Here is a 13,620-nt window from a genome sequence, read left to right as displayed (position 1 = left end):
CCCTAATTAAGAGCAAACTTGGGTATAATGGAGTCCTACTTCTATTTGTGCATTGAGGACAAAAGAGGAGGGAAGGGAAAAGATTGCACTGTTATATATCCACTGAATGCCCAATTGGATTTTGAAACTTTACACAGATTTCATCAGTAGAAAGATGCCCTTTTCAAATTCTATCCAGATTACATTCTTGCGAGAAACTGAGAGTTGTAGCAGGTACGGTAACTCAAAATACATTATACAAATTCCACAGACGTCAACAAAGACGTTGCTAGTCCATTCAAGAACACCCAGTTGTTCGAAAACAGAGTACGTTGTTGGTACATGTAACTTCAAGGTCGCATGCCTCATCTTCCTTTTTGTTGCTTTCTCCACATATTTTTTCTTGTAGTTACTTGCTCTATTACTCAAGAAGCAACCTAGTGAAGCTGGGAAACATAAAATCCCCATTTTACATCCACTTTCAAGACGTTACTACGAATTATCTGAGAAAAACAAAGTGATGAAGCTGTTAACTTTTGGCATCAACTACATATAAAATGACGTCAAATAAAAGCAAGTATAGGTCTTATCTATAGTTCAAAATTAAGTACTGTAAGAGGAATAGAGGAACTTCTCTCAATAAACCAGACAAGCTCTCCGCCACCTATTATACCTATTGCATTGGTCATTTTCTCATTTAGGATCTCAAAGAAATTATACCGAGCGATCACATACACAGTAAGGTAATATTTCCAGATATTATAAGGGAAAAACAACAAAGAAGAGGTAAAGCAGTATATACTTGTCAAACAAGACAGTTAGCTGTACAACGAAGCCATCCGACAGTTTACAGTTCTCCCACTCGTAACCTGTGGCTATAAATGCAGCCATTTACTAGTTTCACAGCCCAAACTAGTTAATGCTAATATTCATATCAAACATTGAAACATTTCCGATACGAAATCCAAAGGCTGTATGGCGTACATTTTCCAATGTAGTTAATATCAAGAACTTATTTTATGAATGGCTGTAGAGCTGGGAGGAAGAGAGAGGGACTAAAACTGGCACGGCACTGATACAAAGGCAAATACTTGTGTCATACAAGTATAGTGGATGAATTTACAGATGAGCATGTGTTATGTGCTTCTCACTTACAGGGCACCTGCTGCCTACAGTTATGCCCTTGCTTAATACCAACTCTAGATTAGTCAGTAGTCATGAAAAGCTGAGAGAGAGAGAGAGAGAGAGATTTACTTTAGTGTGCCAGAAAGTAACATATTGAGGCTATTGCTCCAGAGCTGAGAGACGTTTATTTGGAATTTGAGAGTTAATCAGTATCTGAAACAAATATGAGGAAGCACTGTAAATATGTTTCTATTTCCCATGCTTACTTTTCACCCACAGATTTTCTTGAAGCAGAAGTAGAATTTTTTCTGTCTTTCACTTTTTCCATTAAGAAAAAAGCAATTTTCAACATGCCATTTCAAATCTGCTTGTTTCTTCACCATCTAGTTTACCAGGACTGCTCCACTATGCTATACAAGCTTGGTTACCTAGCACGAACTGATTACTCATGTTCTGTACAGCAACTGAAAGGAAAGACAATGGACAAACCACCAAATGATTTAGAAAAATGGTGATACAGATCAAATTTTGAAAGAATCCCCTTGCGTTGTTTCTTCAATAACGCAATACAGATTGCATATGATGTCAGATAGGAATAAGCAAAATTTCACAATTTTTAAAGATTGAACTTCCAGCACCTCCTACGTAGGACCACTGAACTCACCCTTTTGCACAAGTCGAAAATGAGGTGGTATGACCAAAACTGGTGAAATAACATGGATGCATTAAATTACGCTTTTAGCATGATCTTTTCCATTTCTATTCTGGAAATGTTTTAAGCATTGCAGACTAAAAACTACACAGTTTACACCAAACATGTACCACCACTAACAAGATTTCTTGAGCCATAGAATAATTGAAATCAAGGACTTCACAAAAATTATCAGTCACAAAACCATCATATTTGCACAACGAGGATGCTATCATGAGAGTAGAACTTCATTCTCACTAATCCATCCCACTTACTCATACACGCAATAGAACATGCCAAATCTATACTCTCCATAATCCTATAGCCCATCTCAACTTTTACACACTTTATCATCCATTGTCGATTAGCAATTTAAACCTCCTACTCTGAGATATTAAGGATTGTACTATTGTGTGAATCTGCAAGTACATAGCAAACTCGGCCAGACTTCTTGTTGTTCTTAAGAATGTTCTAGTTTCCATTAAAATGAAGACCAATAGAGAGACCATGACATACCAAAATAGGTTTTAAAAAGTCCAAATTTACATAATTAACCATCACATTTGTTATTTCAGTGAGCTCAAGAACAACTAACAAATAGTTTCCAAACTGAAACTACTAAAAATGATTTAACTACATCAGCTGACTATAGGCTTACCTCAATTAGTATAACTCTAGACGTACCTACATTAGCACTGCTATCAATGGGCATAGGCACTCAAAAGGAGAAGCGCAAAGTCCTAATACTGGACCAAATCTTGAATTCATTGACCTCCTAACCTAGTTTCACCTCCATAACAGTGCCGCTTTCAGACAAACAGAGACAGAGAAGGAATCATAACGTGAAAATTTGCAAAAAATTCTGCAACTATCCCAGAAATTGATAACCATCAATCAGCCTTATAACCTCAATTACTATGCCAAAGAGTTCAAGAATCTACAGTAAGCTTAACACAAATTCACCTTTTGATCAGCCTTGTCACAAGAACAAATCGTGCAACATAACATGAAAATATAAAAATTCTGTGACAAAAACCCAGAATTCAGAAACAAATAAACTGCTTAATCACCTCAATTAACAGCAATCAAGTTCAAGAACTCGCAAATAAACATGAATTAAATTTACCATTGGATTACCTCACTTTATCATAAAAAAGGGTACAAATTGAGCAAGATAACACGAAAAAAAATACAATTGCTGCAATGAACCCATAATAACCAAACAGGTAAAAATACTTCAATCTCCAATTAGAAAAAAAAAAGTCAAGAACTTAAGACTAACCTTGAACCAAAATCACCATTCAATTAACCTTGCTTAGCCTGCTCAGGGCTATTCTTATCATCTTTCTTTTCCACATTTTCGCTCTTGAAAGAGGGCAAAGGATTAGAACCCTTAATTATCCAACCAAGAGCAAAGAAAGACAGACCCGCAAGTATAGCGGTGCCCCAAGCTTGAGAATACCATCTACTGTACTGCCTAGTAGCATACCTCCACTGCTCCCTGAGAGTGGCCGGGTCCGGGTTAGTCGTCTCAGGTGGATTCGGGTACTTTGGCCCGGAAGAGAACCCGCTATCAGAGGATCCAATTGGGAATTTCTCTGAAGAAGCATGAGGAAGGTTTTTGTTGGGTTTTCCGTCTCGCGTCTCGTGGTGGTCCGTCATGGTTGAAGCTTTGAAGGGATAAAGCTGAAAACAATGGGGAATTTTGAGAAAATCTATGTCTGTCGAATGCAGTGGTATTTACTTGTGCTTTGCTTGCTGTTGACTGCAGGAATGGAGGCGTGGCAATACTATGTTAAAATATAACGACAACTTTGCTGCCACAAAATGTAGAGAAAATATGAGTTTGCCATTTGCTAACATCTTTTAGTTTCAGAAATCTGGATAGGGTATAATTCGGAATAAATTTTGAAGTAAGTTTTGTTACGTGATGATGATATATATGAGATTAAAAATAATAATAATTAAGAAGATAAAATGAGTGATTTAAAGACGTATTTACGAGACAAGTATATTAAATAAATTTTGATTGATGACATATCTAAATACATCCAATATGTTACTTTACAATTTTAGTTCCATCAAAATTTTTGCTATAGATGGTTGGTTCTTTTCTGTTCGTTTTTTCTTTCGTGTCTTTTCAAGTAAACAATGAACAAAAAATATTAGAACTTCTTCTTGTTGCATCAACGTTTGAATTAGTCAATTATACACAAACCTGATGTCTATTAATTAATGAAAATTGTACTTATCATCCATACTTTAAAAACAATTTACTGAATGAAATATCTGAAGTTAGAAATGGACAAAAATCCACTGAGGCGAATTGGAAGAAATGGTCATTAGGAATAATAACCATAATGCCAGATGAGTTTTATTGATTGAGATTTCCTTAATATTACCATACGGCCATGGTTTTTTTTTAAAAAAAAAAATTTTAGTGCAAGTGAGAGGTTTCAAATTTCATACCTCCCCTACCATATGCTATTGTTGTCACCCATTTTAACATTAATTTCATTATTGCTCTGGCAAATTTCTCCAGCTCGATTAAACTAATCGAAGAGTAGTTCTTCAGGAGCAGTAAAATAAAAGGGAGAACAACCAGTATTCATTGGTAAGTTCCTCTAGCGTGATTAAACGAGGAGATGTTACATTGAGCCATCACTTTGATGAAACGAAGAGCTGTTCGTTGGCTATTCCAGTGTACATACTTAAGTTGGCTCATATAAATTGAGAACTACGGCGCATTCTCTTCTTCTTTGAAAAAGATTGTACTTTCAAATCCTTTTTATTTACAAATTTTTTTGGGCTAATCTCCTGGACATTATTTTAAACATCCTCTAGATTTCAACATAATTACGTAAAAGAAACAAGAATTCGCGATGCCAAAATCTCATGGATTCAAATGTTAGTAGAAAAATTCTACTCTATGTGATTTATATATATATAAAGTAAAAGATAGTCCATCTCCTAACTTTTAGAACTTCCTATGTTACAGGGCCAGTACCAAAGCACCATCATCAGCCTGTCTCATGTGATCTTGCTTATTGAAGTCTCAGTCTTGTAACTTTTAAACAATTATAAATATAGATCAATTTCCGTTCTCAAGCTTCACAATTAGACACTTGATGGATATCACGCTGAACTTCGAAGAACCATCATAATTTATCATCTGATGACTGAAGAATCAGAAACTAAAAGAGAGTACAGATCATGCTAGCTTTTTTAACCCAATTTCCAAATTTTCATTTCTACATTAATAACTCGTTAAAATTCAGAACCAATACCAGAAAACCCAATGAGATTGAATCAAGTTGCAGCAGCCGCTTTCAGCCTGCAGAATTTCACAACTGCTGCGGAGGATTCTGAACCAGACCTATCTATGCCCCACCATACTACAGCTTGGAAGGTCTTGAAAGCATCAGCAACAGAATCTTTGGCTTGGAAAGTTATGTAATAGTTGCAACCAGGACCAGCAAGTTGTCTGTTTGCCTTCTCAACCTTTTCCAACTTGTACTTTGTGCCCTGGAAGGAATTAAATTAAGGTTCCTAGATTCGCTTGACCCAGAGGCAGATGCAGAAGTATTGAACGAAATGGACAAAAAAAAAATAAAAAAATTGAAGAGATACATACTTCCTTCTGGTTGAAATCAAGAAGCGCAGCATTCGAGAAATCAATTAGTTCTTCGAGTTCTGACGGATACTTCTCAATATCAATGGGATGATATCGAGCCATCAAGCACATACCCGGATAATGGTAAATATCGAAACCCTGTGAACAAAAGCACCATCATCCAAATAAAATTAATCCGATTATCACAAATGCAAAGGAATGGAACAAATATACCTACCTCGCTCTCCCTAATCTCTTTGAGATACTTGATCCATACATCTTCATCGACCTCTTCAACCCCTTCAGGGCAGTACTCAGGCTTCAATCTCTCAAACTGCTCATCAGAAATCGTGAACTCTTCCATGGAATCATCGGAACCATCATCTTCTTCTGATACATGCACCTCCTCCTCATCATCATCCTCGTCCTCGTCCAAATCCTCGGTCCCATCACTCTCTTCGTCAAGCTTCTGCTTCTTTTTTAGACGCCACTGGGAACAATTTTCCGCATCTTCTTCTGCATCACCATCAATTTGATTTTTGGAAAGCTGCTCATCATCAGCCATGGTGATCACTCCCGCTCCTTTGCCCTTGACCTAAATATCCACAATTGAATTCTTTCGCCCTTTCAACTCTAGTCCGCCACGCAGGAAGATGTCCCAACATGTTACTTTAGGGTAAAAAACATTAAAAATAAAAAATAAAAAAATTCCACTGCGTTGAACAAAGCTGGTCAACTTCTTGTCGTGATATTATTTAGAAATTGCTTTTTTTTGTCATCTATTTAATTTGAAATAACAGTTTTGCTGATAATTCTTAGAATATTTTGCGAAATTTTCTTGTACAAATGAATTAAACAAATTCGTTGAGTGAAAATTCATTTTTTAAACAATTTACCAATATATCAATTACTTTGCATATACCAAACTAAGTTACTTTATGTAGTTAAAAAAATGAATATATAATTTAAATAAATAGATAAAAATTGTTAAAAAAAAGAGAGAGAATTCACTGTTAATTAAGGAAAGACCATGAGGTTTTAATGGAATTTTATTATGAAATTTCTTATGATTGTAAGACTTGTTTACAAGTCACCTGGTTTATAAATAGAGATTTTTATTATTGTATCAGTTGAGAAAAGGAAAATTTGATAACATTCATAGTTTAATATGTGATTAATATATTGTTATTGATATTTATTTCTCTTTCTCTTAGTCTCAAGCATAATTATATGTGTGTAAATTGTCTCTTCATATCAGTTGGTTTTATCAAATATATGTCTTGTAGTTTTTTGTTAGAATTTTTTGGTTCTATAATTATTCCCCTCCCCCAACCCAACCACCAAAACAGTTGTTTACCATTCATCTGGCCTTAGGTGAGAGCTGCCTAGGGGTGCTTATAAAGAGCTGTAGTTGATTTTGCAATTAAAAAGTTAACCTATTTGACTTTTGCATTCGGCTATCTATATCTATATGTATTGCAGAATGGGCTTTTAGAAGAGAGCCTCTCAATGGCTTCCAAATTTCTCATTCTTTTTTTCTAGATTTTTGTATTTATTTTAATACATAAAAAGTAGTGGGTTATAACTAACCCTATCACCAGTCAAATTTAAAATTTAAAACTTTTCCATTATTTACTTCATAAACCGCTTATAGTTTGTTATTTATACTTTAAATCCTTTTTACTCCTTAATTAAAGACAAATGCTCATTTGTATGCTATTTTAATATAATTTTACATTTTTATAATTAAGAGATATATATCACTAAACTAATCCTATAACCACCCCAATAAATGAGCTTTGCAAATTACAATTACATTTCAAAAAAATCACAAATATGCAACTAAATGTAAAGTTGAGGGGGTAAAGTGTAACTAAATGTAAAGTTAATAGGCTTACTATATTTAACCCTAAAAACAATCGCAAGAACGGAACAATTATTTTTTTTTCCCTTTAGGATGGTTGGACATCCATGTGTAGTGACCAAAAAATTTTCCCTTCTTAATGAACGTAAGATGGCCAATTTATTTATTTTTTAAAAAATGAATAGGGTTGTTTTAGATCCCAAAAAAAAAAAAGAAACAAACCCATGTTCCTCCATTGTTATGATTTTTTTCACCATTATTCTAAAAAATTTGGTAAATTGAGTTCTTTAGGGTATAGAATGAGATGTGTGACTAGTCCCTTTTTTTTATTTGCGTGAAAAATTTCAATTTTTTAAAAAGTATACAAAAATTATGGGAAATAATATTAGGAATTTAAAGTAAATTTACCACACTTCTGGTGTGGTTTTCGCCTGTCCAATACCATAAAAGAATAGAATAAGCCATTATCAATTATTACACGCTAAGTAGAATTCGGAAGCATACAACATGATCAACAAACAGCAGAACCAATTAGAACTAGATTTTGACCCTAAAAAAAAATTAGGACTAGATGCCATTTGCACATTTCCGTAACTTGCAATGGCAATTAGGACTATTTCTTGATATATATTTATTTTTTATAATGCTATTCATAAATTATGTAAAAAAAACACTAATTTTGAATTTTGTACGTACTTAATTCTCAGAAAAATGGTGATAGGTTGTTCAACCAACAAATCAATTCATGCAAAGATCGTGCATTTTCATTTGTAGTACGCACTACACAAAATTCAACAGAATTAATTAAATCACCAATTTTGATTTTCATACTAAAAGTTGATTGGTGTGAAGAGTGTTCGCACCTTCATGCAAGATTATCAAATCGAATGCATAATATTTGTAAGTATTTCATTTTAACAACATTCAATTACATTCATTTTTATTCATGTATCATTCATTTTCTAATATAAATTTCTATTATTTATTCAAGATCTATCTTCCGAAAAAAGGCAGTTCTTGATTGATATACACATTCTATCATATTTCAAACTATTGTTAGACAGATATTACATTTTAATTGTGTTGGTACAATTTTTTAACCTTTTTTTATTCACCATTTTCTTTTTAATTTTTTAAATAATGTCAACACCGTACGTAGCACGGATATTCATACTAGTTTTTAGAGTATTCAGCAGTTAAAAAACCAGAAAAGCCCAGCATACAAAGCATCCATATCTTTTGACTGCACAGAACCTAGAAAATTTCAAATGGAAAACTCTAAGCATAATGACCTTCCAAGTTCCACCATAAATAGCAAATAATAATAAACCAAAAATAGGAAATGGAATCTTTCACTTTTTAAATAGTGTTACTAGACCATTGAAATTTTGTTGTAATATACCCCAGATACCTATAAATTTCTACCATAAGAATACCACATCCAAAAAAAAAATATCAAAAAAAAAACTTTACGTTTATATCTTAGAAAGACTACCATATCCTGTTTCTTTTTTTTTTTCAACACAAGGAATATCTCAATTTTGTCAGACTAATCTCTTTATACCTGTGCACCCCGCCCCCCAAGAATACACAAGCGGTAGAGAGGTGATTCGAACACACAATCTCGGAATCTAATTAGGTTACCCCAAAATCATCCGAGCCAACCCCAAGAGACTTTTAATTACGCAGGGAATATCCCAACTTTGCCAGGCTAATATCCCTGCGCCTGTGCACCCCACCCCGCAAGGATACACAAGTGATAGAGAGGTGATTCAAATACACGATCTCGAGATCGAACTAGACTACTCCGAAACCATCCGAGCCAACCCCAAGGCGCATATCCTGTTTCTTTACTTATCATAAGAAATTGTGAACTGGGCACAAGTGCATGGGCTTGATTCACCAGTTGATTTACCCTCCCACGTCTCAATTCCACTACTATTGCAAAAGAGAATATATTCGTTAATCAAATACAACAAAGTTTTCTAGTTTATAAAAAATATTTTTTTACATTTTCGTTGCTAATTTGCCTGGCGACGCTTCTCATTCTCAACGCAACACCATTGTTTTCCTTCGCATTTGTTTTAATCACCACCTTAGTTTTACCTTTTCAACCACTAAATTTGCCCCCTTTCGATGTTGTCCCAAAACCTCTTTTGTTCCTCATTCGACCCATCCCCATCTCTTTTCTCATCTTTATCTTTTGAAACACTCATACCTATAGTTGATCTCAATCCTTTCTCTAGACAAGTCCAAGTGAGATCCTAAACACAAGTTTTTTTCTTATCTGCCCAATGTCATCCTGCCCCCAGTGGGTGCTCCATGAACTTTTAAATTCAAACATTTCTATTTCATCCTATATATGCAAATCTGTTAACAAAATAATGTCATCCTGCCCCCAGTGGTGTCCCATGAATTTTTAAATTCAAACATTTCTATTACATCCTCTGCATGCAAATCCGTCAACAAGACTGCATGTGTGCCTCTTTTCTCATCTTTATCTTTTAAAACACCCACACCCATAGTTGATGTCAAACCTTTCTCTTATCTTCATTGTTGGATGGGTAATCCCGATCCAGACAAATTCCTATAGCTGCCGCATATAGAAATACTCGGTTGACAGTAAATGTAGTATCTTTTTCAGCATCAGCTTCCTCCCTGTTTAGGTACCAACTTTTTGTACAATTAACAACTTGTTGTTTGGACAGTGGCAAATGATCTTCGTCTGCATGCAATGCCTTGTATTGCGAGGATATTGCCTCTGAAGTCATGTAAGCCCAACATATGTCTTGACACAGCGTAAAAATGAATTATGCAAATTAATATCCTCTCCAAGTACAAGAAAAAAAGAAAAATAAAAAATCATGAATTTACGTATATTACCACGAGGACCTTGATCAGCTACGGGTAGTACAACCCCTGGCACCTTCATCCATGAATGGCCAGCCTGTTAATAAGGAAGTAAAATGATTGACATAAAAAAAATCCATTACAGGGGCAGGCATGCAGTCAAGAGTAAAAATGGAGGAAAATGAAAAAAAATGTGTCATTTAGCTATGCATCACGTATAATTTCTAATTTGAGTAAAAAACCGTGTATGACTTCTTTTTTTTTTTTAGGAGATGCTCTGGTTACAAGGAACCAACAAAAGAGGTAGATATTGTAGTGTTTTAATGTAATAGGCATCAACCTTTCTGTTATGCAATAGCCATATATATAACTTGCTCTATTTTAGAAATGTCCAGGAAAGGAAAGAAAAATTAGAAGACAAAGTATTAATTTTTTGCTTAAAATCCAACTTTTAGAGTAAAGATGCAATTTTAACCGACATTATGAGCATGGAAAATAGGGGAAAATGTGATTTTTTGCAAGTGAAACAAAGCGAAAATTTGTTTCCTTTACCCTTGACGTCAAGAAGACTAAAACAAAGGCACTCGGATACCTGGGTGTGGGTGAGGAAGATGATGTTGTCTAAGAGAAAGGGACGGAGAGGGTTTTAGACTAGCCTAGAGACTGAATGTTCGGGGGTAAAATGCACTTTTCATCCCTAATGTTTAAGGTATTAACCAATTTCATCCCTAAAGTTTCATTCAAAACACATTTCATCATTGTAATTTTATAATTTTGATTAATTTCATGTTTAAAGTTTTACGCAAATACATTTCATCCTCATTGTTTCCTAAATTTGGTTAATTGAGCACAATTGGTAGATTATCAAACAATTTGAATGGGATAGCGTCACTTGCCCCTGACTTGCCTATTAGTTAAAAAAATATTGGATCAACAAAAAGTTCAAAATCTTTTCTTAATTCACTTTCTCATTTTAGTACAAAAAAGACTAAGAAATTTTTAGCCACCATTACTCTCTTCTTAATCACAATCGAACAAGAAGATCCAAAGAAAATGAAGTCAGCGGAACAAAAAAAAACCTACTTTAGCCAATTGGAGAAAAATGTCAAACAAACCCATTCCAACTAATTGGTGAAAAATATTAATGCAAATGAATGGTTTGGATTGTTGTTTATTTGTAAAATTTTGTTTTGTTGCATCATATACATGTTTTTCAATCATCTATTTATTTTTTCTCAAATACATCATATCACAATTTAAAGGGAAAAAAGAGATAGTCTCCTATCCAAAAACGCTTGTTGTTATTTCTATAATTTAATCAATAATTGAATTAAGTATTAATAATACAATTAATAATGGGACATGTGATCATATTATTTATAAATTGGTTAACAATCATTGAATTGTCCTTAATTGGTAGGAATTATAACACTATGAGGATAAAATGTGTTCTACGTAAACTTTAGGGACAAAATGGATCAAAATTACAAAATTATGAGAATGAAAGGTGTTTTGCATGAAACTTTAGGGACGAAATTGGTTAATGCTTAAAATATTGGGGATGAAAAGTGCATTTTTTCCAATGTTCAGAGATGCTTTTTTTTTCTCAGGTACTAGAAGGATGTTTATTATTATTATTATTATTTCTATGAGGCTGCTACAAATGGACGGACATGTGATTTAGATGTGTTAGGATGAATAACTACCCCAGGTTCACGGTACACCATGGTTAAGATATTTGTACCTTATTTCTCAATACAAGCTTTAGTGCCGGGCAGGGGGGTTTTCAAAGCCTCCAACGGCTGTCTGTCATGCTATATTGAGCTCATGTAAGCTGTCTCAGTAGAATAGAATAAGCCATTATCAATTATTAAACGCTAAGCCATTATCAATTATTAAACGCTAAGTAGAATTCGGAAGCATACAACATGATCAACAAACAGCAGAACCAATTAGAACTAGATTATGACCCTAAAAAAAAATTAGACTAGGTGCTATTTGCACGTTGCCGTTACTTGCAATGGCAATTAGGAGTATTTCTTGATATATATTTATTTTTTACAATGCTATTTATAAATTATGTAAAAAAATACACTAATTTTGAATTTCGTACGTGTAGACACCAAATTTTTAAAATTATTTTATTTTATCAATCTCATGGTTTTATTTTAGATTTTTAGGCATTTAGATACCAAATTTTCTTAATTTAGCTTTATTTGTTATTATTTTCATTTTTATTGATTCGACACATCTATTATTTATTTTCGCTCATTAGTCTCTTAATTTTTTATTATTTCTTTTAAATTCAATTTTATGAAAGCTTATTTTTTGTTGTTTACCTAAATTATTAAAAAAAAAAAAGAGAGAACAAGGCTCACGTGGGTGTGCTGTACAGGATCCAAACTCTCTCTATGTATCTCATTCAGGCAGTAACAAGATTACAGCGGCTTCCGGGGGATTCTAGCAAAAACATCGGACGGCTCCAAAAAAAGCGAGGAGAAAATGCAGTTTCATCTGGTACCCTTGCTGTGAGGGTTTGAAGTTGTGGGCTGGGTATAAATAGAACCAAAAAAGAAACGCAGCCAGGGGGTGGATAGAAGGTGGTAACGGCAGAAAAGAGAAACAGCGGAGAAGGGAAAGAGAGAGAGGACTGACGGCTGAAAAAATCTGAAGGGAGAGGATTCTGGGGTGGCGGCTGGGTAGAGAGAACAGAAGCAAGAGGGAAAAGAAAAAACAGACGGGCAAGAAAGGGGATAGCTGAGAGAGAAACCGATAGAGAGTGAGGAGAGTTTGGGAGAGCTTGAGGCAGCGAAAATCTGGAATCAAGATAGCTGCGGGCTGAGGAAGTCAGGAAAAGAAGATCAGGAGGGAACGTGAGGATAAGCAAGAAAGGGTTCACTGGTTTTCTCCATAGATCCACGGCTTCTATCGTTTCTTCAGGTTTATTTGTAAGTTCACTTTCAAAGCTAATTCTAGGCTTTATTTGAAGCCTATGGATGAAATTTTGCTGGTTTTTCTCTCCATAAAGCTGTTGAGAAAGCTATGAGCCGTGAATATTGTGTTTTGCTTGTTTCTTGTTTTTTTCCTGTTTCTGTTGTCGAAGGAAGAAGGATAACACAGGAAAAGGTTGAACCTTTGCACATAAAAATCTGCTGCAACAAGCTTAAAGCTTTCGGCTTGTTGCAGCAGCAGGGACAGAGACTTTTTCTCTCTTTGGTTGCTGAATTTTTTTGGTTTGTTTGAAGTGCTTGGTTTGCTTGTTATCTGATTCGAGTATCATGTGCATGCTTGCCGTGGGTTCCTTCCTTTGCATCTTTCCTACATTTTTCATAGCTAGTTGCACTTTCGAATATGTTGGAAAAGCGTATAATAATTTTTGCTGCAACAAGCTTGTAGCTTTCGTTTTGTCGCAGCAATTTTTGACACAAAAAAATTCGATCTTTGGGTTACCAAGCTTCTGGAATGACTTGAAATCTCTTTTGAGTTTTGCTTATTGCT

The 13,620-nt window shown here is 34.5% G+C and overlaps 2 protein-coding genes across 2 annotated transcripts; both read right to left on the bottom strand.

The window, feature by feature from the left end:
* Positions 1–70: 70 nt before the first annotated feature.
* On the bottom strand, positions 71–3,605 carry LOC113762197. The gene is made up of 2 exons (XM_027305524.1): positions 3,078–3,605; positions 71–482 (listed from the first exon to the last, which is right to left on the bottom strand). The coding sequence occupies exon 1, from the start codon at positions 3,455–3,457 to the stop codon at positions 3,101–3,103; it is 357 nt and encodes a 118-aa protein (XP_027161325.1). The 5' UTR covers positions 3,458–3,605; the 3' UTR covers positions 71–482; positions 3,078–3,100.
* Positions 3,606–4,936: 1,331 nt separating this feature from the next.
* LOC113763879 lies at positions 4,937–5,995 on the bottom strand. The gene is made up of 3 exons (XM_027307861.1): positions 5,647–5,995; positions 5,430–5,567; positions 4,937–5,320 (listed from the first exon to the last, which is right to left on the bottom strand). The coding sequence occupies exons 1-3, from the start codon at positions 5,971–5,973 to the stop codon at positions 5,105–5,107; spliced, it is 681 nt and encodes a 226-aa protein (XP_027163662.1). The 5' UTR covers positions 5,974–5,995; the 3' UTR covers positions 4,937–5,104.
* Positions 5,996–13,620: the final 7,625 nt, after the last annotated feature.

The sequence above is a fragment of the Coffea eugenioides genome, chromosome 2 (assembly GCF_003713205.1).
Source record: "Coffea eugenioides isolate CCC68of chromosome 2, Ceug_1.0, whole genome shotgun sequence".
Lineage (NCBI taxonomy): Eukaryota > Viridiplantae > Streptophyta > Magnoliopsida > Gentianales > Rubiaceae > Coffea > Coffea eugenioides.
Note: the sequence above shows the minus strand (reverse complement) of the source record. Positions and strands in the feature narration are given on the sequence as shown.

Bases quoted from the DNA above. Each gene is read 5' to 3' on its own strand.
- LOC113762197 (XM_027305524.1), bottom strand. From the start codon at position 3,457: ATGACGGACCACCACGAGACGCGAGACGGAAAACCCAACAAAAACCTT.
- LOC113763879 (XM_027307861.1), bottom strand. From the start codon at position 5,973: ATGGCTGATGATGAGCAGCTTTCCAAAAATCAAATTGATGGTGATGCA. The intron at 5,568-5,646 runs GTAGGTATATTT...TTTTGTTCACAG, and splicing joins AAGAGATTAGGGAGAGCGAG to GGTTTCGATATTTACCATTA. The intron at 5,321-5,429 runs GTATGTATCTCT...AATTCCTTCCAG, and splicing joins TTGATTTCAACCAGAAGGAA to GGCACAAAGTACAAGTTGGA.